At 43.4% G+C, this 25,246-nt stretch overlaps 1 protein-coding gene across 6 annotated transcripts in view; it reads right to left on the bottom strand.

Annotated features, from left to right (window-relative positions):
- Positions 1-24,846, bottom strand: part of KIAA0232 (KIAA0232 ortholog) — a 108,067-nt gene extending 83,221 nt beyond the window's left edge. Inside the window, exons 1-2 of one of the 6 annotated variants that reach the window (XM_045018556.1) lie at positions 24,721-24,846; positions 1,710-2,213 (exon numbers count right to left, since the gene is read on the bottom strand). In XM_045018556.1, coding sequence (XP_044874491.1) covers positions 1,710-1,940 — 231 coding nt within the window. In that variant the 5' untranslated portion in view covers positions 1,941-2,213; positions 24,721-24,846. Of the gene's footprint in view, positions 1-1,709; positions 2,214-24,230; positions 24,595-24,720 lie in introns of those variants that run through there. The other 5 variants (XM_045018558.1, XM_045018560.1, XM_045018559.1 and 2 more) reach the window with 5 other exon arrangements.
- Positions 24,847-25,246: the final 400 nt, after the last annotated feature.

The raw sequence follows: 25,246 nt of genomic DNA, 5'->3' as shown, positions 1-25,246 counted from the left end.
TAGTTGAGGCACCAAAACCAAAGGTCATTCACAGTAAGTTGTACAGATCTTCAAATTATGATTATCCTGCTTTTTGCAAGCTCTGATAAATAATGAATAATTTTGACACTTAATCATTATGGAGGTGCCTGGTAGCAACTGTATAGTTAGGCTTGTGTTTCAAAGTGGGCTTAAAATGGGGCATAAATCTGTATTTTCCTCTAACAGTAAGTGGCAGTCTCCTAGGAGATTTCAGCGTGTTAAATTTTAGGCCCTTTGAGTTTTCTGTGCAGCTTTTGTTAGTTAGAAATTGGATTCTGGTTGAAATATTTCCTTGGGACTCAGACAACGTATCCTGAGCAGAACTGGTTCAATACACAGGGTTTTTTGGGGGAGGGTATTAACTGAATTTCAGGTCTTTTTGACTGCTATAATTCATAAGCAAGAATTTATGCACCAAGAGATATGCATATTATGTGAAAGTGTACTGTGCATAACAGAAAAGGTTTTAATGTAAAGACACAAGACCTTATGTGCAGCAGCAGCTCCTTGGGCATAAAGGAGTGCATTGGCAGGGGCTGTCTTTAGACCCCCTCCACAGTTCCAAATCCCTGCACCTGCTTAAGCTTAAATAACAAACAAACCAGTGGGAAATACATAAACTTTCATTTTGATTGTTAGACTTGCTATCACACACTCTGTACCTACTAAACTCAAAACCACCCCCATGGATATGACAAGTTAAGCCATCTAATAATACCTCGTACTTTTCCACCCAGAAGCACATCCCTTATCATAACTACCTTATAGCATGAACCACACACCAGAACCTTATCCCTGCCTCATGAATGCCAGGCAGGCTTCTATCATACCCTCTACCAAGCCATCTCTCTTCTCCCTCTCCGTACCCTCCACAACCAACACACTTTTACACCTAATATTGTTAAGAAGGAGTAGTTGGATAATGGAGGGTGGAAAAGGAAAGGTTGTGGGCAAAATTAAGGTTGCAGTGCATCGTCTGTGATGCCCCACAGCTGACTAAGTTTTGTGCCTGTGGGTGGAGGAACAGAAGTTACACATAGTGTTAGGTGGCTTAACTTTTCATTTCCTTGTTTTTGTGGATTTGAGTCATGAACAGAGCAAGTGTTTCACAGCCAGTTTTTTGTATATTCTTTATTAGGCTATACAGCCAACATCCCATTACATTAATGCAGTTCATACCTCAGCTTTTTCTTTCAAGTTATCTGCAGACCTATAAACACAAAAACTAGACCCTACATATCCCCGATCCCATCATACATTCTAGAGTAAAAGACTATATCCATCAGGAAAAGGTGTTACAAATTACCATGATCCAGCCCAATTTGACCCATGTTGGCAAGGCTCTCTCAATTTATAGAAATCTCTACACCAAATTAGTGCAGACAATGGATGTATGTCAAAGTTCTATTTTTATATTTCATGAAATACCAGTGTTGATTACAAAGGTCTAATTTCATAATGTAATAGAAGTCAGGAAGTGATAAAATTCTTTAATACCATATATCTGCTGTTATAGTAAGCTACCTACATCAAACTTGATTTTTCATCTAATCAAATCGGATCCTGTCATGGTTTTTCAATGATGAAAGACATTTAAAATATCCAAACTGTACCCAATGTATAATACACAATACATAAGAGATACAAGCATCCATTTTCACTGGACAACATCTAAAATATGTAAATACCTGTTCCTGCAGGTCGTAGTCATAGCTATCATGCAGCAGAAGACTGAGGACATACCGAGTATATATCATGGCATCAATGCCACACTTCTCTAGCTCTTGTCCCAGCCAGGTCTGCACTGGGCCCAAAGCATGAAGCAGAGACATTTCAGAAACAGATACAGGGCCTGGATAAGAGCTTGAGGAGCTTTCAGATGGCAAACCATCCACAACAATTGTACAGATAGGGCGCATGAATCTAGGTGGTTGGCATCCTTATAACGTGAAGCATTTTCTGTAGTTGATATTCCGTCGATATCTGGAGGTGATTTTCACTCCAGTAAATAGGAGAGAGGCTTGACTTCTAGGACAATCATTTATATTTCCTGGCAGTTAGCCATCTAGAGACGAACATCACTCTTCAGGCATGACCAGTGAATAAACTAAATCCTACTAGCAAACACATATGAAGATGTGTTTTTCTACCTTAATTTCACATTGAGGCCAGATGCAAGTCCCCAGCAGGACCTATAAAGAGTAAAAAAAAGAAAAGTTGTGATGTGTATCCATACAACAAACATGAACAATGAGCAAACATTCAAGAATGCAGTCATTTACATGTTGCTTACTTCCAAATGACACACAGTAGGTATACTATTCTTATGAAATTCCAAGTTTCCAGGAAACTTTTCAAGCAACATTATTTAAACACAAACATACCACACCATGAGAGGGAGATAATAAGCACTTTACCAAGCAACTAACAACCAACTCATAGTTTGAAATTTATTTGCTTGACCTGGCTTTGTATGAAAGTTTCAATTTTATTACTATTGTTATAATCACTTTAGAAATAGCACTTAGAGCAACAGCAACTCAGTTTTGGTTTTTGGGAAGCAACAGTTTTATTAATCAATTGACAGAAGACTGCTGAGCAGTTGAAATTCAGGGGTTCTTTCATTTATTTTATGAACAAAAGAGAAAGCTTTACCATTCTGTAAACAGACATCATCCCTGTTGAGTTATATGGCCACGTGGCCTAATGATCATAGTCACATCTCCTCAAAAAGGTAACTCCCACTAAAATACCAAGGTTCCTTTTCTGATCTAGTCATAGATTTTGAAGAAATAAGGACCATGGTAATCATTTAGACAGACCTCCAACATGACAGGCGACAAGTCTTTCATTAATTAATTCCTGCTTCAAGTCCAATAGCTGTGGCTGAACTAGCAAGCATCACTTTTAGCCTGGTGTACGCTACAGAAAGTTAGGTCAATGTAAGGCAGCTTATGTCAACATAACTCCGTGTCTACACTACAATGTTGCTCACACCAACGTAAGTCACTAACTACACAGACTTAACTCCACTTCTGAGAGAGGCATAGCACTTAGGTTGGTGTATTTAGGTCAACGCAGTGTCAGCCCCAGGCGGCAGGGCTCCAGGCTGTCAGTTAAAATTGGTGGAAATGCTCCTGGTGAGGAGGTACACCGCCAAGAGAATGAACCTACCTTGAACATGAAAAATGGATTTAATTACTGCACTGGCTGTACGTTGATATAACTTAAGTTTACTTAATCTTGTAGTGTAGAGTTGCTCATTGTAAAAATGTCCAATCTAGGTTTAAAGATTTCCAGGGATGAAGAATCCACTGAACCCATCACAACCCTGGGTTACTTGTTCCAAGGATATGAGCCAGCCTCCTCCCACCTCTTTTAAATTGTACCTTATTTTTATTCTGAATTTGTCTAGTTTCCATTTCCAACCATTGGATCTTGTTATATCTTTGTTTGATTGAACAGCCCTCTATCACCAAATTTCTGTTCCCATTAAGCTTCTCTTTGTTAAGCTAAATAGACTGAGCTCCTTGAGTCTCTCACTATATGGCATGTTTTCTAGTCTTTTTAAGACTAAGAACAAATTGCATTTAGTATTTCGCAACATTGGCATAGTGTCTCAAATTCTAAGGTCAAAAGGAACCACTGATCATCTCATCTTACCTACTGTATAGCACAGGACATAGAACTTCCCAAAAAATACTTCCTAGAGCGCATATCTTTTACAGAAACATCCAATCTTGATTTTAAAATAGTCAGTGATGGAGAATCCACCATGATCCTTGGTAAATTGTTCCAATGGTTAATTATGCTCATTGTTTTTACGCCTTATTTCCAGTCTGAATTTGTCTAGCTTCAACTTCCAGCAACTAGTATTACGCCTTTCTTTGCTAGACTGAAATATCTTTTCTCCATTTAGGTTCTTGCAGACTAATCAAGTCACCCCTTATCTCCTCTTTGTTGAACTAAATAGATTGACCTTTGAGTCTATAAGGCAGTGGTTCTCAACCCGGGGTACATGTATTGCTGGGGGTACGTCAATTCATCTAGATCAGTGTTTTTCAATCTGGAGGTTGCAGGGCTAGTTTGTGGGGGTCACAAGTGCAGGGCCAACGTTAGGGGGTGGCAAGCGGGGCAACTGCCTGGGCTGCACATCATAGGGGGCCCCATGAAACTGAGGCTATGGCTACACTACAGAGCTTTTAGCGACACAGCTGTGCTGCTAAAAGCCGTGCTGCTAAAAGTCGTGCAGTGTAGCTGCTGTTTGTCAGCAGGAGAGAGTTCGCCTGCCGACAAAGCGCTGTTCACGCTGTGCTTTTCGTTGGTAAAACTTGTGTCGTTCGGAGGGGAGATGTTTGCTGACAAAAGTTTTACTGACAAAGTGCCAGTGTAGACATCTCACTGCCTAAGCATGTAATTTAGGGTGATAGGTCTCAGGCTTCGCACTCCTGAAAGGGGTCCAGTAGTCTGGAAAGATTGTGAAACACAGGTATAAGGCGTGCTTTCTAATCCTTTAATCTTTCTCATGTCCTGTCTCTGAACCCTCTCCAATTTTTCAATATCCTTCTTGAACTGTGGAAACCAGAACTGGACACAGTGTTCCAGTAGTGATCACATCAGTGATGAATACAAAGGTAATGTAACTTCTCTACTCCTACTTAATATTTCCCTGTTTATGCATTCAAGGACTGCATTATCATTTTCGGCCACAGCATCACACTAGGAGCTCATGTTCAGCTGATTTATCCCCCAGGACCTTTTTCAGAACCCCATATCCCGTAGGTATGGCCTACTTTCTTTGTTCCTACATATTACATTTATGCAGTTACCTTTATCAACCAAATTTGTAATCTCATCAAAAAATGAAGTTAGGTTTAACATGACTTATTTTCCATAAAGGCATATCGATTGGCATTAATATTACCACCAAACTAATTCCTCGTTCACTGGATCCTGTATTAGCTTTTTCTAGGAATTTTGTTCACCATTGACATGAGGATAACTGACCTATAATTATCCAGGTTATCCCTGCTTGCCATTTTTGAAAATTAGCATTGTATTAGTCTTCTTGCACTCTTCTAAAGTTTCCAAGATTTATTATAAGTTAATATCAGTGGGCCAGAGATCTCCGCTAGCTCTTTTAGGACTCTTGGGGATCAGTTCCAGACCTGCTGATTTAAAAATGTTTATCCCTAATTAGATCTTGTTTAATATCCTCCTTAGTTAAAAGTGGACTAAGTTTATCATCCTCATGTGATATTAGTACTTCAGAATTCTTTCCAAATAATGAATAGAAATGTTTGAATGCTTCTGCCTTTTCTGCATCAACAACAATTTTACTGTCTCCATCTACTAACGGACCTACACTGTTAGGATGTCCTTTGTTCCTGATATACTTACAAAGTTTCTTGTTCTCCTTACCCTTGCCAGCCATGGATTTTTACCAGATTTCTGTAAATTTTCTTATCAACTACCTACAAGTAAGAGCCAAACCCAAAATGCCCAACAAAGCATCTGAGCCCTCCTCCTCCCCTCAACCCCCAAGGGAGAGCTAAGCTCAAGATGACTAGCCAGGAATATGGTCTCACTGAGGGGAATCCCAGCAGAGCCTATGGGTATATTTTGACCCCACTACAAATAACTGATCCCAAGGGGCTTACAGGACAGGCATGATCATATTTTGCATATCTGCACAATCTCTGTGTGGCATCTCATGTGGAGATCATTTATTTTGTGGGCAGTGCTTGGGAGAGTACTGCAAACTGCCACTGCTCCCACAAATTCAATCCCTGCCATTCATATCCCAATGGGTGGCCTATCAGTACATGCTTACACTATTTCTAGCCAATAAAAGAACTGAAGTCTTAATACACAATGTCTTTCTTTATTCCACTGCCCCTTGTGCAATTATAGCTCCCAGTACCTGGAAGATAAATCAAGATCTTCAGTGGTTCAATATAGACATTGTCACAAGCAGGACACCCATTTTAAACCTAACACTACAGGCATTACTAGCCAGGGCACCTAATACAAAGACAACTTTTCAATTAAAGTTGCCAGTAGTAGTCCCTGCCACCTTGTCTGTTGGAATACATAAGCCTAATTTTGAGAGAGAGTGAATGAATAAAAATAGTACATTTTAATCTTAAAATAGTCAACATGAATTGGTCAGTATCAGACTTACATCAGGCAGATACTTATGAGTTAGCTAAATTGACAGCAAAAATGCCATGAAGGACTGAAAGATAATATTGTTTCACCAAGCATTTTTTTAAAAAAGTAAAAAATAGCTAATGTGTATTCTAAGATCAGCAAAACTTTCAAAAATTCTGTTTATATGGAGGCCAACATTTTCAAAATTAGAAGCTTAAACTTAGGTACCTAAAACCATATTTAGGCATCTAAATAGTAGACAGAGGTCCAGAAATGCTGGGAACCAACAAATCCCACTGAAATCAATGTGAATTGTTGAATAAAAAGAAACCTCTCTCTTAAACCACATCCTCCTATTTAGCCCTACAGCAATGTCAACTGCTGCACAATTAACTTTTCCTTCCAGCCTCTCTCATTATCTGCATGCTACAGCATGTGATAAAATCCCCTCCCTTGACTCAATATGTGCTACCTCAACCCACTCCTCCAAATTCCCTCAAAGCTCTCTTCTTTCTAAAGGAGTGAGGCCTAAATGCTCCAGTCTTCCGGCAAAGTAGCCAGCAAACCTGATAGAATATACAGATAAGGAGTTACAAAAATTTTGAAATTAACAAGAAATATTCTAAACTTCACCACACTATCAGTTCTCTCACTTTGCTTTTTTGATGCATCCCTTTCCTCATTACCACCTGTCAGTGTCTATTCAGATTCTAAAGTTATTTGGGGCAAAGAATATGGTCTTATTTGGGGCAAAGAATATGGTCTTCATATTAACTACTCCTAACACACTGAAGCCATATAAATAATAAACAGTAATATCAAAAGTTCAGCACTAACTTTAATAGCAGTAGCCTGAAAAGTACATGGATTACTTCTGCGTAGCAGGATCAAGCAGAAAGAAGCTGAATTATTAAATCAAAAGCAGACTCAATGAGAACACAAAACAAAAAAGCCCACTCTAATTCAGTGGATTCCTGTTCCCTTCTTTCTGCAGTGAACAGGAAGGGATGGAGAATAGAGAGTTCACATCTCCAGGGGGATGGAGAATAGAGAGTTCACACAAACACACTTCAAGTACTTTGGTTCCTGAGAATACTTACCTACAGGGATCAGGCTAAGCAAGCCTAAAAAGGGGAAAGCAACAGTGTCATTTGGAAATTTTCCAACAGAATATTCTTCCCGTCAGACAATGACAATTCATAGAAAGCAAAACATTTTGCAGAAGTGTTGTCACTTTTGATGAAAATTCATGTAAGAAGAAAAATTGGAAAAACATTTCAACAAGGTTGAAACGTTCCATTTTGTCCTTTTCAGAATGGAATGTTTTGATTTTCCATTCCAAAATAACTTTGTTCCAATTTTTTAATTTTATATTATATAACAAAATGAAAGTCAAAATTGAAACAATGTTTCAATCTCATCAAAATGAAACGTTTCAATCAACCTGCAACATTATTTTGGGATTTCTTTTTGCAGGAAATTTCAGCAGCTTTGAAATTCCAAAATTCTCTGCAAAACAAAAAAATCCAGTTCCCGCCCAGCAGTTATAGTTTGATATGTAAGGCAATAAGAAATCACTGACATGACTTAGAGAAGGGCAACACTGGTAAATGTGCAAAAAAGATTATTTTAGAAGTGACAGAGGGAGAAGGGTTGGTATTACAAGCTTCATCTTCACTAGGAAAAAGACATTTTATCACAGTTAACATGTTAGTTAATGTGTATTCTAATGTAGACAAGTTGAATTTTTAATACATGTTAAAAACCACAAATTTGTCTTGACTACACTAGGATTAACATGCATTAGCTACTGCATTAAATATATATATATATATATACACACACACACACACACACACCCCTCCCCCCTCCCTTTTGTGGCCATGGATTAAGACACCCAAAAAGGGAGAAACTGCAGTATGGTCTGAAGTGATCAAATTAACCATCTCTAATAACAGTTGGCATATTACTCATGATTAAGGCTACGTTTTAGTCTCAGGTATTGTTAGTAAAAAGTCATGGGCAGTAAACAAAAATTCACAGCCTGTGACCTGTCCATGATTTGTAGTATATACCCGACTAAATCTTGGGGAGGGGGAGGCCCAGGAGGTGCCGCAGGTAGACGGGGGGGCTGGCAGGCTCCCTACCTGGCTCCTTGCAGTTCCCCAGAAGCTGTGACATGTCCCTCCCTCAGCTCTTATCTCTGCACACTGCCCCCACCCCAAGTTCCGGTTCCACAGCTCCCACTGGCTGGAGCTAGGAGCTGAGGAAGGGACATGTCACCACTTCCGGGGAGCCCCCAAAAGTAAGCACCACCTATAGCCCTCACCCCCTGCCATGCCTCAACTCCCAGACCTGAGCCCCCTCCCACATGCACCCAAACTCCTGCTGCTGTTGCGGGGGGGTGGCCTGAGTTTGCCACAGCAGCAGCCGGTGCGGCTCATCCAGGGGCTGCCCAAACGACTCAGGCAGCCCCTGGGCCAGCTGCACCAGCCACTGCAGAAGTCACGGTAAATCACAGAATCTGTGATTTCCGTGACAAACTCACTTACTTATGGCTAGTGGAAACAAGATTAAGTTATGCCACCCTTCTCAAACAAAGAATTTCTGTGAAGTTTTTATAGTGTGGCAATACTTGTTTATTCAATTTTCTGGTTCCCTTTTTCCTTCTTGGTACTTAGCCTTTTCCCCTTTGAAAAAAGTACCATTGTTAAGGGTAGTTCTAAATACCATCCACCAGGGTGGATTTGATTTAAAATGAAACTGATTTTAATCATGATTTAAAATCAGTAGTCAGGAAGACTAATCATGGATTTCTACATAAAAGTGCATTCTTGTTGGTTGTTAGAACCTTAATAAATATTCTTCACAACTCAGAGATAGATGTAGGTTTCATTTTTAGAAGGTACACACTATACATTTTTAAAGTGATTTTGAAAACTTTTTTCAAATTAGTTTTACAGCTATATCAGAAAATGAATGATTGTTTGGTTATTTCATTTACCAAGGCAATTGAAGCAGATATTTATGAAGTCACTGGAAAGTGATCTCCAGTTCAACAGGTTAATCATTAATATTTGGAGGATTTTCTTGCCATGCTGTATTAGGAGGAGAACATCACCAGGCCTTGTATTTCTTCTGCACGCATCCCTGTCTTACCCACCAGCAGAGGAACTTCATTAAAATATTCCTAAACTGGGTCTCTTTTATGGCCTGCTGCCATTATTGGTTTTCCCTTCTAGTGAGAGAATGGTATGGTAGATCTCAAATCAATGAAGGCTACACTCAGAAAGACCTCAAGACTTCTGGAATATACTGTTCAAACAGTTTCACTTTTGTTTCTACTGCCTGTCCTCTCCCTTCTCACATTTATCTCCAGACTTCTCCTTGTCCAGATCTATTCCGCTCCCAACAATCTTCTATTAATTGAACTTTCTGAAACTTTGCACTTTTAGAGAGAGGTAAGGGACTGACTGTGTACACAAATTTGCAGCGGGACAACAGGGTCGAGATCTCTTATTTCTCATCTTTATATATATACTTATTTAAAAACATTTTTGCTGTTAACAAGCATATTATCTCAAGACACAAATCCACAGTTTGAGAACTGCAAAACTAAGCATCTCTGATGATATCTTCTAGACTGAGCACTGAGTCCCATTGGGTAGATAGAAAGATTAACCTAAATAATTTATACAGAAGCCCCTGGAACCCCATAAATTTGGGTCCCTAATCCACAAACTATTGAAACTCATTTACAAAACTTTTCTTGTTCTATGAATACACCTCTGACCCAATATAACATGAATTCGGATATAAACGCAGTAAAGCAGCGCTCCGGGGGGGCAGGGCTGCACACTCCGGCGGATCAAAGCAAGTTCGATGTAACGCGGTTTAACCTATAATGCGGTAAGATTTTTTGGCTCCTGAGGACAGCGTTATATTGGGGTAGAGGGGTATATTGTCTCATACTATAGAATTAAAATTTATAATCCCTATTCATGATGAGGTATCTTTGAGCTACAATGTATCTTAATTAAAAAAAATGCTTTTTGAGGAAAAGAGAGTATCAAAAAAACCGGTTTGATTTTTTTTTAAAATTGATTTTATCCACCCTGCCATCCACAAGTATAATATACAATAAATTTACAAAATTCCATATAAAAGATGTATAGAGAACTTTAAGATTACATAGTTAAGCAATATCAGAAAACATAAAACAGAGGCTTTGGCTACACTTACACTTCAAAGCGCTGCCGCGGCAGCGCTTTGAAGCGCTACGTGTAGTCCAAGCGCCAGCGCTGGGAGAAAGCTCTCCCAGCGCTGTCCGTACTCCACCTCCCTCTGGGGAATAACGGACAGCGCTGGGAGCCGCGCTCCCAGCGCTGGGGCTTTGACTACACTGGCGCTTTGCAGCGCCGCAATTTGCAGCGCTTGAGAGGGTGTGTTTTCACACCCTGCTGCAGCGCTGCAAATTTGTAAGTGTAGCCAAGCCCTAAGGGTGCACACACAAACTTCACTCTGTCCCTTGTGTGCATGCATTACAAGAGACTAATTACGTGACCATACACTATTTCTCAAATAGTACATTAATATATCATCACATTTTCTCTTTGACCCAGGATACATAGGTACAATTTCTACTGTTTGTTACTCTGTATATGCTTGACAAACTGAGCCCACTGCATTTTCATTAGCAATTGGAGGGAGACATCTTTAGGGCACATTAAAGTTTCCCTAGTAGAAGAGAGAAAGGATGATCCAGTAGCACTAGCCTGGGAGTTGAGAAACCCACATTAAACCCCCTGCTCCATCACTGACATTCCTCTGTGGCTTTGGGCAAAGTCTCTCTGCATTTGTTTACCAGCTATAAAATGGGAATAACTGTAATTCCCTGCTTTAGTAGTGTTGTGGGGATCAATACATTAAAGATTGTGAGGTATTCAAATACTATGGTAATTGGGACCATGGAAGTACCTAAAATAGACAAAGGCGGCCATCCTGCTTTGTGGTAGACTGGCAATTATAGCTATGGGTATATCAAACAGTTATCTAGATACTAGCATGGGTAGATTACAGTGGAAAAGCTATAAGCACTTCACTCTTTACTGAAGCACTGTCCTCAATATATGCTCACTACAGAAGTGCTAGGAGTATGTATTTATATTCAAACTATCAACAAACAAAGCAGACTAGTTAAAAGTGCAAGCTGGGCCAGGGCTCTCCATGTCTTTAACAGCTCCTTTCTCTACATCTTTTTTTCAATACAAAAAAAAAAAGTCTTTTGTCATGGGGAAACAAAGCAGATACAGAAACTGTATCTAAAACAGCCTTATTACTTGCATTTCACAAGCAGCAAGAGACCTGCAAAAACATCATGCACCCAGAGGGTTAGGTGCTGTAAAGAATGTTAATTTAACTAAAACTTCCTGCTCCAAAGAACTTAGTCCTAGTTTAAGACTTTCAGAGGGGCATGAAAGAGACTGTAAATTTGTGAAGTCTAAGGACTCTCAACTTTGTTTGAAACCCCCCCCCCCAATATTTAGGTAATAGGACACAGAATCTAAGATCGAGAATATCCATCTTAATACAGAAATGCAGCTGCAATGGAAAGTTCCAACATAACTATGAGGGAGAACATGCAGAGTCAAAGGCAATCTGCACTGTTAGCCCATCCATAGGGCTGTACATTTTTGACATGTACTAAGTCTTCTACAAAATGCTCTTATTGGTCTGTACTATCATTGTCTGCTTCATCTAGTGAATTCTCACAGGACTCTACCGCTGCCAATGAGCAAAGTAAGGAACTGGAATCCTGTATCATTTGTTTCCTATAGTCCAGAACCATATTCTTTAGGTGGAGGGTTTTGCACTAGTTATTAATTGCAGTGGAATGATGCATTTATGACTTAAAAGTTTTATAATTATTTGCACTGCAGTAGCACCTACAGGCTCCAGTCAGATTAGGGCCCCATTTGTGCACATAAACAAAACAGTGCTCAATGCCTCAAAGTATGTCTGTACTAAAGTAAAAAAAGTGTTTTTAACTCTGTTAACTTGGGCTAAAATAGCAGTGAAAATAGAGAGATTCTGCTTAGCAGCTTGAGTTCAACCTCTGGCTCTAACTTGAGCAGCTAACCCAAGCTAAAAAAAACAAGTCTTCACTGCTATTTTAACCTGAGATAGTTGATTTTCAATTTTCATGAAGGATGCTGATAAATCAAACCATGTTCAGAAAAGAGCCCCGACAAGGATTAAAGCATTAGAAAACATACCTTATAGTGACACACTCAAGGAGCTCAATTTGTTTAGTTTAACAAAGATACACTCTTCAACCTAGCAGACAAAAGATATCACAAAATCCAATGGCTGGAAGTTGAAGGTAGACAAATTCAGGCTAGAACTGAGATGTACATGTTTAAGTGAGTGTAATTAGCCATTGGAACAATTTACTAAAGATTGTGGTAGATTTTCCAGCAAGGGCAACTTTAAAATCAAGACTGAAGTTTTTATGCTCTAGATCAGACTAGATGGTCTAGTAGCTAGGCCCTTCTGGTCTTTGAATCTATAAACTTGGGTTAGCTAACCAGAGCTAAGAACACACTCTCTTTCCCCCTTCCCCCGCTTCAGTGAAGACATACCCAGACAGCTTACAATCTTTGTACAAGACAAGAAACAACAGATAGGAATAGATGCAGAGAGCACAAAGCATCAGCAAAACTATTATGATTTGTTTAAGTAGCAGCAGTCACAGAACATTCACTGCTTAGCCATTGTCATTTGCTTTGTAGGCACTGTGACAGAGGTGAATTTGAGAGCGAGATCTGAAGGGGGATAATGTAGTGGCTTCATGGATTTTTGCAAGGAGCTCTTCCCATACATAAAAGGAGACATGGGAGAAAATGCAGAGATGATAGGTGGAAAATTTAGTTAATAAGCAATTATTAGGTCTATACAATTCTAAGGCCTTAGAACCCTGCACAAGCACAATATAAGATCAAAGCATACCTGATGTGGACTGCATTCACAACAGTTACACCTTCTAGTAGCACTGTTTTACTACCCAGCTACTTACTGGACTGACAGGATCAAACACTTGCATCTCTTAATACCTTGCTCTTAGACAGTGATATTCATCAGTAGATCTGATGAAAGTAGACTTTACAAAGCAGGTAGGCATTATTCTCCCCATTTTACAGATGGGGAAAAACAGACACAAACAGGTAACACGACTTGCACAAGGTCTCCCAGCAGGTCAGTAGCTGAGACAGAACACAATCCAGGTGTCCTGGGTCCCAGTCCAATGATCCATCCACTACACAACAAGGCTTGGATTGAGTTGGTACACTGTTACAACACACTGCCATCTCTCTCAAACTGCTAACTTGTTTTCCAGAACCTCAGCTTTAAAAAAAAAAAAAAAAAAAAAAAAGAAGTCTAGTTTTTACAACTAGTGTACAACTAGTGGGGATGGGAGGAAGAGAGGTGGAACTTAAGGGCTTGTCTATACTGGCAATTTACAGCGCTGCAACTTTCTTGCTCGGGGGGTGGAGGGGCTGGAACACCCCCCCGAGTGCAGCAAGTTTCAGTGCTGTAAAGCACCAGTGTTGACAGTGCACCAGCACTGGTAGCTGCGCCCCTCGTGGAGATGGGGGTTTTTAGAGCGCTGGGCGATCTCTCTGCAGGCTAGTGCAATATCTACACTGCCACTTTACAGCACTGAAACTTGCAGCACTCGGGGGTGTTTTGTCACACCCCTGAGCGAGAAAGCTGCAGTGCTGTAAAGTGGCAGTGTAGACAAGGCCTAAGTTATACCACTTAGTGTTACACAGAAATAACTTCCAGTGCAAACACACTTATGCCAGAAGAGTACCGTTTTCTGGTTTATATTATGTCACTTTGAAAGGCCCTGTCACATGTGACCTCTGCTTAAGCACTGCTCCAGCTCAAGATAATTTGGATGCCCAGTGTACAAAAAGCAACAGTTTCCAACAGCCACATCTGAAAGACTGTTACACTGCAAGAGTATTCAAACAGTTCACACACTCTTCAGAATCCAATGTAGTTAGTGCATGAATGTGAGCTTTTTACTTTTCTGTGTACCTTAACTTTTAACTAATGACAGACAGAGTTTAAGGCCGGAAGGAACCACCAGTTCATCTAGTCTGACCTCCTTATGTCACAAGCCATCAGCACCACTCAGCCCCCATACACTAAACCCAACAACAGTTTGACCAAAAAGTATTACAGCCCATGGGATATTAAACTATCATGTGCCATAGGGAAAGAATAGGAGGCACTGAGGTGCAACAACACCAGAGCCCCCATCCCCCTACAAAGGCAGGGACTTGATTAAGTGAGATATACCCAGATAATCCCAGTAAGTGACCCCACTCTGTGTTGCAAAGGAAGGTGAGATCTGTCCAATGTCACTGCCAATATGACCTGGGGCAAAAGTCCTTCCTGACCCCACATATGACAATCAGTTACACCCTGAGCATGTGAGCAATGCCAGCCCAACACCATCAAACTCTGTCTAGAACACTCCCACATCAGCATCAACTTCCTGGATGCCAGGATCAGCTTCAGCAATGCAATCCTACAGACAACTATATACAAGAAACCCACGGATCACCACACTTATCTTCACAGTTCCAATAACCACCCCAGACATGAAGAAATCGATTGTCTACAACCAACTATTCAGATATCACAGAATAGGCTCTGAGGAGAAAGTTAAAACTGCTTTCATCAAACAAGGACACTCCATCAGAGAAGTAGAACGCACCATAGAATGGGCTGCTCAAAATATCTCAGGAGAACATGCTTCAATGCAGGAAAAAACAACGCAGCGACCATCCACCCTTAATTGTCACCAACCACCGCACAATGGAATCCAGATGGGGTATCATCAAACAATTACAACTCATATTTGATGGGGACTACGTTCTGAAAGAAGTCTTTCCCCAAGCCTCCCCCCACCCCCCAAAAAAAACCATCACCACCAAGATGATCCTCAGAAGCAAGCTCCCCACAGGCCAGGGAACATCAACTCTAAGAGGCACCAGATTCTGCCAGAACAACAGATGCAAAACCTGCAGACATATCTCCAGTAATATGATAATCAACACCCTCCACAAAATACCTTTCAAGATCCATAGGTCCTGCACATGCCTATTAACAAGTGGCCTACCTCATCCAGTGCGTCAAATGTCTCAACAATTATGTGTGTGAAATCAGACAATCACTACACTTTAGAATTAACTCTCAGGATGTTTTTGTCTTTTATCATTTTTTTCTATCACCTGTGGGAGAACACTTTTCACAATGTGGTCACTCCATATCTGACCTTCCTCAAAAGGAAACCATCACACCACCTTCAAAAGACAAACCTAGGAACTTAAATTCATAACTCTGAAAGACACTAAAAATCATGGCCTCAAAAGGGGGTGATACTGGTTATATGCCTCATTACAACAATTTATGACGTACACCTCTATCCCAATATAACGCGACCCAATATAACACAACTTCGGATATAACACGGTAAAGCAGCGCTCGGGGGGGGGGGGGGGGCGCAAGGCTGCGCGCTCTAGCAGATCAGCATGTCACTGTGTCTGGCTCCAACACGCTGCTCTGAGCCGCGTGTTAAGGGTGCCAGGTCAGGGCCAAGGGATTAGATAAGGGGCAGAGGGTCTCGGGGGATGGTCAGGGGACAGGGGGGAGCCACATGCCGAGGAAGGGAGCTGCAGTGCAGGGGAAATGTCACATGGGCTCCAGCCGGCACCAAGAAGTTGGGGTAGACTGGTCCATGCAGGGAAGTTGCGGATCCAGGGCAGGGAGAGGTGGCCACCCTAGACAGCGCTGTGCAGGTGCCCCTGTCCCTGCGCTGGAGGGCTCGGAACACAGCAGCCCCAGCTGGCAGGCTGCGCCCCACTTGCAGCAGCGCCGCGCAGGCTCTCTGGGTCCATAGCATGCTGCACTACCTGCCCACAGTTGGGGGTTCCATGCACCCCAGCGAGCAGCTGGCCGCAGCGTCCTCACCAGAGACGGGCAGTGCAGGGCTCTGCAGAGGAGGAAAGATGGCTGAGCGCAGGCACGCACGGCAGGAGCTGCCTGCCGATGGCTCACCCTCCCCCGGCACCGCGTTGGCACGGGGTGGGAATCAGGCGCACACGGGCACCTCGGGCGAGGCTGCTCCCCATCGCGGGCTCAGCCACTGTGCCGGGCTAGGTGTGCTCCGTGGACAGGGCAGCAGCTGCAGGGCCAGTTCCCCCTGTCCCGCCCCCACGGGGCTCGCCCCCACTGATGTGGTCGAGCAGGTGTGAGCACTTCTGTGCGCTGGCTCCCCGGGTCCTAGCACGCAACCCGGTGTGGCGCGTGGCTCAGCGTGGGAGTTCTGGGGGTGACTAGGGACACGGGGTGAGGGGGGCTGATTGGATAGGTCGAGGTTCTGAGGGATCAGTCAGGGGGCAGGAAGTAGGTGGGGGTCTGATGGGGGCAGGGCTATTTGCTGACTATTCATAATGGAGATGCTCGAGGCCAAAGCAAGTTCGATATAATGCGGTTTCACCTATAACAAAGTAAGACTGCTTGGTTCCTGAGGACCTCATTATATCGGGGTAGAGGTGTACTAACCGTTCTTTGTCCTATGACTATAGAAGTATTAATTGCTCACTTCATTTTAAGTGGTTTCTTGTAACATCTGTTAAGCCCTTATCCTTAATCTAACTCACCTTGTTTTTAGCTGACACACTTGGGTTACTTTTTCCAGACCTGAAGAAGAGCTCTGTGAAGCTCAAAAGTTTGTCTCGTCCATCAATCAAAGTAGCTCTAATAAAATATTACCTCACCCACCTTGTCTCTCCCATTGCCAACTGTATTTTAACTGCACATTCTTAGCATTTCATTAACATGCTGATCATTTACATATCGCTTCATCAAATGACGACAACACTGGCAAAAATGGCAGGACTACATCCTTCAAGAAAATTACTTCTGTTCTTAAATAAGGTATGTAAGTCACAGCTACTGAACCAAGTTACTAAAAATTAGAACTTTGAAGTTTCTCTGGGCATATCTACATTGCAACATAAGCCCAGGGTTAGCAGAACACAAGTTAGCAGACCCTGGGTTTGTTAACCTTAGGCAGGCGGGAGTCAGGGCTCCGGACAGGGGGTGCAGGCTCTGGGGTGGGGCCAGAGATGAGGGGTTTGGGGTGCAGGAAGGCATTCCGGATTTGGGGGGGGGCTCAGGCCTGGGGCAAGGGCGCAGGGTGCAGACTTACCTCCGGCAGTTCCCAGTCAGCAGTGCAGCCGGGGTGCAGAGGCAGGCTTCCCACCTGTCCTGGCGCCGCAGACTGTGCTGTGCCCCGGAAGCGGACAGCAGCAGATCCGGCTCCTAGGCGGAGGCGCGTGCAAGCAGCTTCACACGACTCTCACCTGCAAGAACCGTCCCCCGACCCCAAGCTGCAGCCAATGGGAGTAGAGAGCTGGTGCTCGGTGAGAGGGCAGCGCATGGAGCCCCATGGCCCCCCTGCCTAGAAGCCAAACCCACTGCTGGCCACTTCCAGGGCACAGCATGGTGCTGGAAAAGGTAGGCACTAGCCTGCCTTAGCTGGGCAGCACCACCAACGGGACTTTTAATGTCCCAGTCAGCAATGCTGACCAGAGCAAGGCAACCCAGTGTCTTACATGCCACGACCCACGCTTTGAAAAAAACACTGTTCTAGTGTAAATAGTCTACAAGTTAGGAGGTTAATGGTATCCCATACTGAAAACAGCAGTGAACAATGTGGTTCTAATGCAACAGACTTACTTTGTGATCTTCAGTTGTATCAGGTAAAACGTTAATAAGAAATTCTCTCTTCAAGGTATGGATCCCTAAACGCATCCCAAAATACTAAACTAATAAAGCCACGTAACACTTCAAAGATTAGAATTCTTATTTACATACCATACATTTTAACTACTCCATTCCTATAGATTTCAAACTGCTCTATTTCAAGCAACTGATGACAATTTATAATGTCACAAGAGATCACTGGAATTAGTTCCTCATTTAGTGACAATAACTACTTTTGATCCATTTACTGATTTCTAGCCAAAAGGCTAGTTGAAGTATCAATAAAGGTGGTTTAGGTGTTTTTAAAACAAAAAAAGTACATACATGACAGCTTAAAACCTTAACCCAGTAAGTCAGTTTCATCACTTTACTGTTAAAGTGATTAGCTAACATATTTAAAAAAAAGTTCACATGCAAAGGTATGCTCATAAGTTTCCTGTATGCTTCACTTTACATTTCTACAGTGCTTTGACATTAAAATTGTAAAGCATTATATAAAGAGCCGCCTCTTCTCCAGTTTCCTGCTACCCAATGATCCATCTCTCACACATCTTCACACCTTCTTCCATGGTTAATAGGCATGGAACACCTTCCCTAAACCAGTATGTAAGGCTATTACCGTCTCCTTCAAAACCCCTTGTCAAGAGCAACTTCTTCCATGAAACCTACAAGAAACTGGCCAACTAACAACATGTAATATAATACCTGACTCTTATCCAGTACTTTTCATCAGTAGATCTCAAAGTAAGTCAGTATCAATATCCTCATTTTACAGATGGGGAAATGGAAGTACAGAGGTGATATTGCTTGCCCAAGGTAACCCAGCAGACCACTGATCTCCCACGTCTCAATTCAGCACTCTACTTAATAGGCAACACTATTTCATGTATAATGTTATAAACTGGAGATATTAAAACATTAAGTATATAAAAAGTGTATGGTTAGATTTTATCTCAGTTCCAATGTGTGTATGTTATTTGTTTTCTTAGATTGTAAGTTCTTTTGTGTATATGCATACCGCCTATACAGTTGTAGGCATTATTGGAACATAAATATTTATTAAATAAATACTCATTACACAGTTAAGAAAAATGACGGCTTCTCCCTTAATGTTGTGGATTAATATGTAAAAGACAAAAATCCAAATGATGCTATATCATTTAGGTTGAAATTCACTGTAGCAGTTGTGTACAGGGCCAATTTAATTCTTTAGTTTTAGAACTACAGTTTTAGAACTTAAGCAGTGTATACGGTGAATTACCTACTTTGAAATAAACTGTTCTTCCTTCGAAGACTTCAGCAAAGCAGATACTATAGTGGAGGCAGAGAAGTTTGAATATTAATTGTAGATTAAAATGTAAGAATTCTGGAAGACCGTTCAAGAAGTTTTCAAATGCATAAATTCAGATATTTTTGCCTGAAATTATGTAAGAAATAACTGATAGACTTAAGTTGAGTATTTATAGTGAATTCAATTACTCCTCCTCCAACTGGATTTCTAGTTTTAACTATTGTGAAATAAGAGCTGTCTGACTAAAATGCTTAAGCTATCTTAACAAAACCACAACATATAATATGGACCACTACACCATACATTTAACCCCTAAACATCTAGTGCTGATGTGCTGAATCCACTTTTGTGATATCATCTCCTGCAACATAAATTCAAAATAAAATATTAATTATAAATCCTCTTTAGAGTCAGTAACTGTAGGAATAACCTTGCTGGCTGAGGCATTTATCAAACCACTCTACAGTTACTAAGTAATTCTTCCCAAGAACAATTTGTAAGTCACTTTAAAAAAATGTGATGAATACAGGAAAATAAGATTGTTCCTCAAATTGTTGTCAATTAAAATATCATTGAACATTAAAAAAATAAATTGAACACAGAAATTAAGTATCCATTTAAATCTTTACAATTTTATGGGTAAAGTCTACTTTCCTCTTGATTTTCTGGGGAATTTCAAGAAGTCTAAGTTTTGTCTATAATAGCTCTACTTCCAAATTATTTATTAGGCCAGACACAATGTTTTATTGACCTAAATGGTGGCTCCAACCACCACTGAACAGTTCTAAAGGAAATATGGTAGAGAGACTACACTAAGCATTTTCTGAAAGCAATTTGCTTTCTGAGATCCATTAGTGGTATGGATAACTAGAGTATTTCCTATTCCTTCTCTTAATGTGCATTTCACTTTACTCTCCATTGTCATTTATTTATCCCTATTACAGTGACATTCATCCATAAGTGTAGTTACCATTTCCCTCAGAGGCAGTTTTAAGGACTTTACTACATTGTTCTGTTAGACCACTATAAAACTTATCTTTTCTGTAAGCCTTCATGTATTTAAAAAAAAAAAAAAATCAGGTACTAAGTAAAAGAGGATAATTTCACTCCCTGTTCTGAATAAAGAGCTACTTTACAAATAAGTATCTTTCAAACACTTAGACATTTTTAATACGTTTTGTTAACAGCCAGATATAATATTTTTAAAAAGCTGTTAATCAACCCCTATATCAATTCCTTTTTAACACCCACCATTCTAGACTATAGCCCAATGCTCCCCTTTACTTTTGTTAAATGAAAGGGAGACAAAACTAGTAAAGCTTTGTCTACACTACGCACCTTTTAGCCTCCCAGCTGTGCCGCTACAGCCGTGGCACGTTGCATAGCCACTGTTTGTTGGCAGGAGAGAGCTCTTCTGCCAACAAAGAACTTCCACCCCCAACAAGCAGCGGTAGCTTTGTCGGCAGGAGAGCGCTCTGGCTGATGAAGTGCTGTTCACACTGGCACTTTCACTTTTCGCTGGCAAAAATTTCGTCCTTTCGGGAGGGGAAGGGGTGTCATTAAGTTTCCAGTGTAGACAAAGCCTAAATCCTAGCTAAAGCTCTAAAAAAAAGCTGGCTCCTGTGGTATACAGTAACTCCTCACTTAACGTTGTAGTTATGTTCCTGAAAAATGCGACTTTAAGTGAAACGATGTTAAGAAACTCCAATTTCCCCATAAGAATGAATGTAATGGGGGGGAGGTTAGGTTCCAGGGATTTTTTTTTTTTTTTTTTGCCATACTGTACAGTACTGTAGTTGGGAGGTGCCCCCGCCTTACCCCACACAGGCACAGCCCACTGGCACTGGAGACAATGAGGCAGGCAAGGAGGCTGAAGGTGCTATAGGCTAGGAGAAGCATTTGCGTGGCAACTTCCCCTACTCTGCAAGCACCAGGGGCTCAACCCTCAGCCCGCCCATGTCCCCCCTTCCCCCAAGTCCCCACCTTTAACCCGCCTCTTCCTCCCCCACTCCTCCCCTTTTACTCCGCGCGTCCTCTCTCCTCCTCCCCCCCCCCGCCTCCTGGAGGCTGAAGGGAGGGGGGAGGAGCGAGGACACACATGCAGGCTCCCCCTCCCTCCTGAACACCGCAAGCCAGCTGATTGCCATGGTCAGGAGGTGGGGGGGGAGGCGCTGATCTGCAGGGTCTGCCAGCAAGTGAGAGGAGCTGGGGGGGGGGGGCGTAGGGGAGCTGAGAAGGGGGCTGTCAGCTGTGGACAAAGCAGGCAGCCAAACAACGTTATAGCAAAGCATTGCACTACTTTAAATGGAGCACGTTCTGTAATTGAGCAGGGATGTACGATCGAAACGTTAAGCGAGAGGTTGTTAAGTGGGGAGTTACTGTACTCCTTAAAACTCAATGAAATTCCAAAAAGATCCAAATCTGCAAATTAGATGGTAGGTTGGCTGCTCTCAGTGGCATCATTTTTCTTCCTTTGTCTCACTTCCCACTAAAGCCACAGAGTAAACAACTGCCGGACAATGCTGACCAAATCAGAATTATCTTGTGTGTGTTCCCCTTCATGATGCATCCTTGGAATTTCCTTCTTATGAAGAGGGAAAGGACATTTGTATTTCCTGCTGCTTCTCTGGAGGTGAAGAGACCACCAAGCCAGCAGATCTCAAAGCAGGGATAGTTCTTTAACATTCCTACTGCATCATCCAAAAACCCCTTCACTGATTCTAGGCACCAACCTGCTGATGAGCAAGATGTGGGGCAACAGGCAGTCAGAAATCCTACCCCACAATTCAAGTCCACAGATTCTCACTATAATGTTTCATCTCATACAATGTGAAGTGTACTATAAATGCATGGTGGTGTTACACAGTTATTTTATTAAAATTGTTCACCACCTCCACTGTACCTGAAGGATCTCACTTCGTATATTACACATTTATTTATTAGCCTTTCCTGTACAACACTATGTTAGCAGTCTGTTCTATTAACAGAACAAACATGTGGCAGGTGAATAATTGGTACCATTTAAAATTTCAAGGGACACTATTAGATTACTCATTTTAAAATACAAGAAACATTTCCTTATTTTATTACAAAGAATTTTTCTCAACTTTGACTAGAAACTAAGTCCATCGTCTATTTTCAGATTCTCCTACATTAACACAAAACTTCTATGCTTTGGTGAACAGTGCAGTGAAATATGTATTTTACAAAACTGTCCATGGAATCATGATGGGTTAGGCTTTGACATATCTACAATCTGAAGCCAAATTTAACCTAGAAATGTCCACCCCCTTTATAAAAGTAATGTATAGAATATGATGCAAGACTGAAGGCAGAAAAAGTTGCATCTACAACACTTTTCTGGTACGAAAGTAATCTTTAATTCTGCCAACTGCAGGCCAAATCCTTTAACATACAATATTAAAACATAGGATATGATAGTTTGCTTGCCCTTACTAAAAGAGCAGAATCAACCCCCTTCAAATGAGTGCCAGATATGAGTGTTTGAAACTAAACTAAAACAAGAGTCAGTAAAGGCAGATTAAATAGATGATTTTAAAACAGTAAAGAGGTGGGGAGGAGATAGAAGTGAGGCCGACTTTCCTGGAACGAAGTGTCAGTTTGTGCCACTTCTGCATTCAGCCGTAACCTTCGCCAAACCTTGTACCTCTGCCTCTCCGCCCATGGCCTGTAAGAGGCTGCAGCACTTTAGAGCCCGCCCAGATGGAGAACAGTTCAGTTACCATAGGACATAACTCCCCATCAATCTCCCGCCATCGTAGCTCCTCCTCTTTAAGCAGCAGCAGCCCCCAGCCCCAACCTTCTCTATCCGCCTTTTCCTTCAATAGGCCCCTAAAGGACAATGCTGTTGGAAGAAAGACAGACTTGAGTGTCCGACCAAGTCTGCCCTTAGCGCAAGCCTTATCTATTGCACATTAGATACTGAGTATTTTATCGCGTCCTCCTTACAAGCGTTGAGACCGATCACACAGCTTCTCCCGATAGGGCAGCACCAGCCGCCGCCTATGCCTTGTACAGTAACTCGCAGGAGGAAAGGTCACGGAGTGAAACCCCATCTATTCACCATCTGGGCCTGGTGGCCGCTGGGGCCAGGCCAGCCCTGTCACCGCCGCCTCACATACAAGCCGGGCAGGGCCTGCTTGTCTTAATCGGAAGCTTGGGGCGTTGAGTCCTCCCGAGGCAAATCCCCAGGTTTCTACCCGCTGCGCCCGGATGACAGCGGGACCGCGGCGCGGGCCAGGGAAGCGCCCGGATGGCCGCTGCCCCCTGCCAGAGCGCGGGCCTGAGGACATCAGAGCGCGGGGAGGCAACGCTTGAGGCCCCTGCACAAAGCTCCTGACCCCGGGCCAGGCCCTCCTCCCCTCCCCAGAGCCCCGTGCGCAGTCCCGCTTACCTGGCACGGTGACCCCGGAGACGCCGAGGGGGAATCACCTCCCAGGCAGAGTCCGCGCTCGGCCCAGGGAACCCCGGACGGGCCCCCAGCCCCGCCCCCGAGCCCTCCCTCCTAACCGGCCTCTCGCCAGCCCCTCTCGCCGGCCCCTCGCGCTCCCTCCCGCCCCTCCCCTCGCGCCCTGGGCCTCCGCGTCCCGCTCCTCCAGGCAGGCGCCTGGCAGCGTGGAGCCGGGAGCTCTGTCCCGGGGATCCCCGCCCCAGCCGCTGAAGGGCACGAACCTGCCTGGCACCCGCACGGCTCCCATCCGCGCGCGCCAAGAGCAGCCAGAACCAGCTCAGGCCTCGCTAGCCCCGGCTCTTTCCCGCTGCCCACCCGGGCCATCTCGGGACACCGGACCCGCCAGCTCGCCCGCCCGCCCGCCCGCAGAGCGGGGCCCGACGTTCCCCTGAGGCCGGCCCGCCCGCCCTGCGTCTGCCCCTCCACCCAGGCCCGTTGGCGGCTAGTTACCTGCCGTGGCGGTGGAGGCGCACAGCGGGGCCCGGGGGCCTCTAGCAGCCGGAGGAGGCGGCGGACTCCGTCCCGCTGCTGCCGTCCCCGAGTGAGGCGGGCGGGACGGAGCCGGGACCTGCCCTGGGAGGCGTTACGTAAACCGGCGGCGGCTCCCAGCACCACGGGGAGGGAGGAGGGCCGGCAGCTCCGTCACCCGGCAACAGGACTCAGCGCCCCGGCGGACCGAGCCGGCGGCTCCGCCCCGTATCCTTCCGCCCAGAGGGCGCCTCAGCAGACCGCCGCGCCGTGTTGCGCAATACAGCCCAGGGCAAAATGGCGCGGGCGGTCTGGAGAGGCGGCGTGCAGACAGGTGTTCTCCAATCCCTCCCCTCCGGGTGTCTGTCTCACCGCAGCGGCGGAGCCGATAGTGGCTCTGTCTGGCTGCGTGTTTTGGGGCCCCACCATCACCGCACTTGTTAGTATAAGGTGTAGTTATAGTGAGCCTTACGTTGGGTGTTAACTCTGAAGCCTAGCGACAGCGATCACCCTCTCTTTTTCTTTGCTGGTCAAAGCACCTGAGAAGAGAGTTGCTCCTTCAGTGAAGTTATACACAGCCACACTGACTGATTTCTGGCTTTAAGCCTCTGGGATGGGGAGAGTACCTCTTTTCTAGCCCCCAATTAAATAATTAGTAAAGAGGAAGGGGTGATGTCTATGTAACAACATTTCCCCTTCTATCTGCGTTATTGTTAATACAACTCTGTAACCATGTATGATGTGCAGATGTTGTGCAGACCAATGAGTCCCCTTCAGTGTGTACAATATTTTACTTTGCACCATAGGATTTTTAAATACCTGGGAAGATTGGATTGTCAGAGACAGCTGGGCACAAATCCTTCTTCCACATGCTGAATATAGCCACAAGTAAGTCAGCAGGGATTTCTTTGGTGTGCCAGATTTTGAGGAGCGGCAAGTAAAGCTTGTTAGTCAGTGTTCCCCCCCCCCCCTCCTTTCAGTACTTCAGCTGGTAGACC

Source organism: Mauremys mutica, chromosome 5, assembly GCF_020497125.1.
Source record: "Mauremys mutica isolate MM-2020 ecotype Southern chromosome 5, ASM2049712v1, whole genome shotgun sequence".
In the NCBI taxonomy this organism is placed as follows: domain Eukaryota; kingdom Metazoa; phylum Chordata; order Testudines; family Geoemydidae; genus Mauremys; species Mauremys mutica.
The sequence above is the reverse complement of the archived record's forward strand: the minus strand, read 5'-3'. Positions and strand labels throughout refer to the sequence as shown.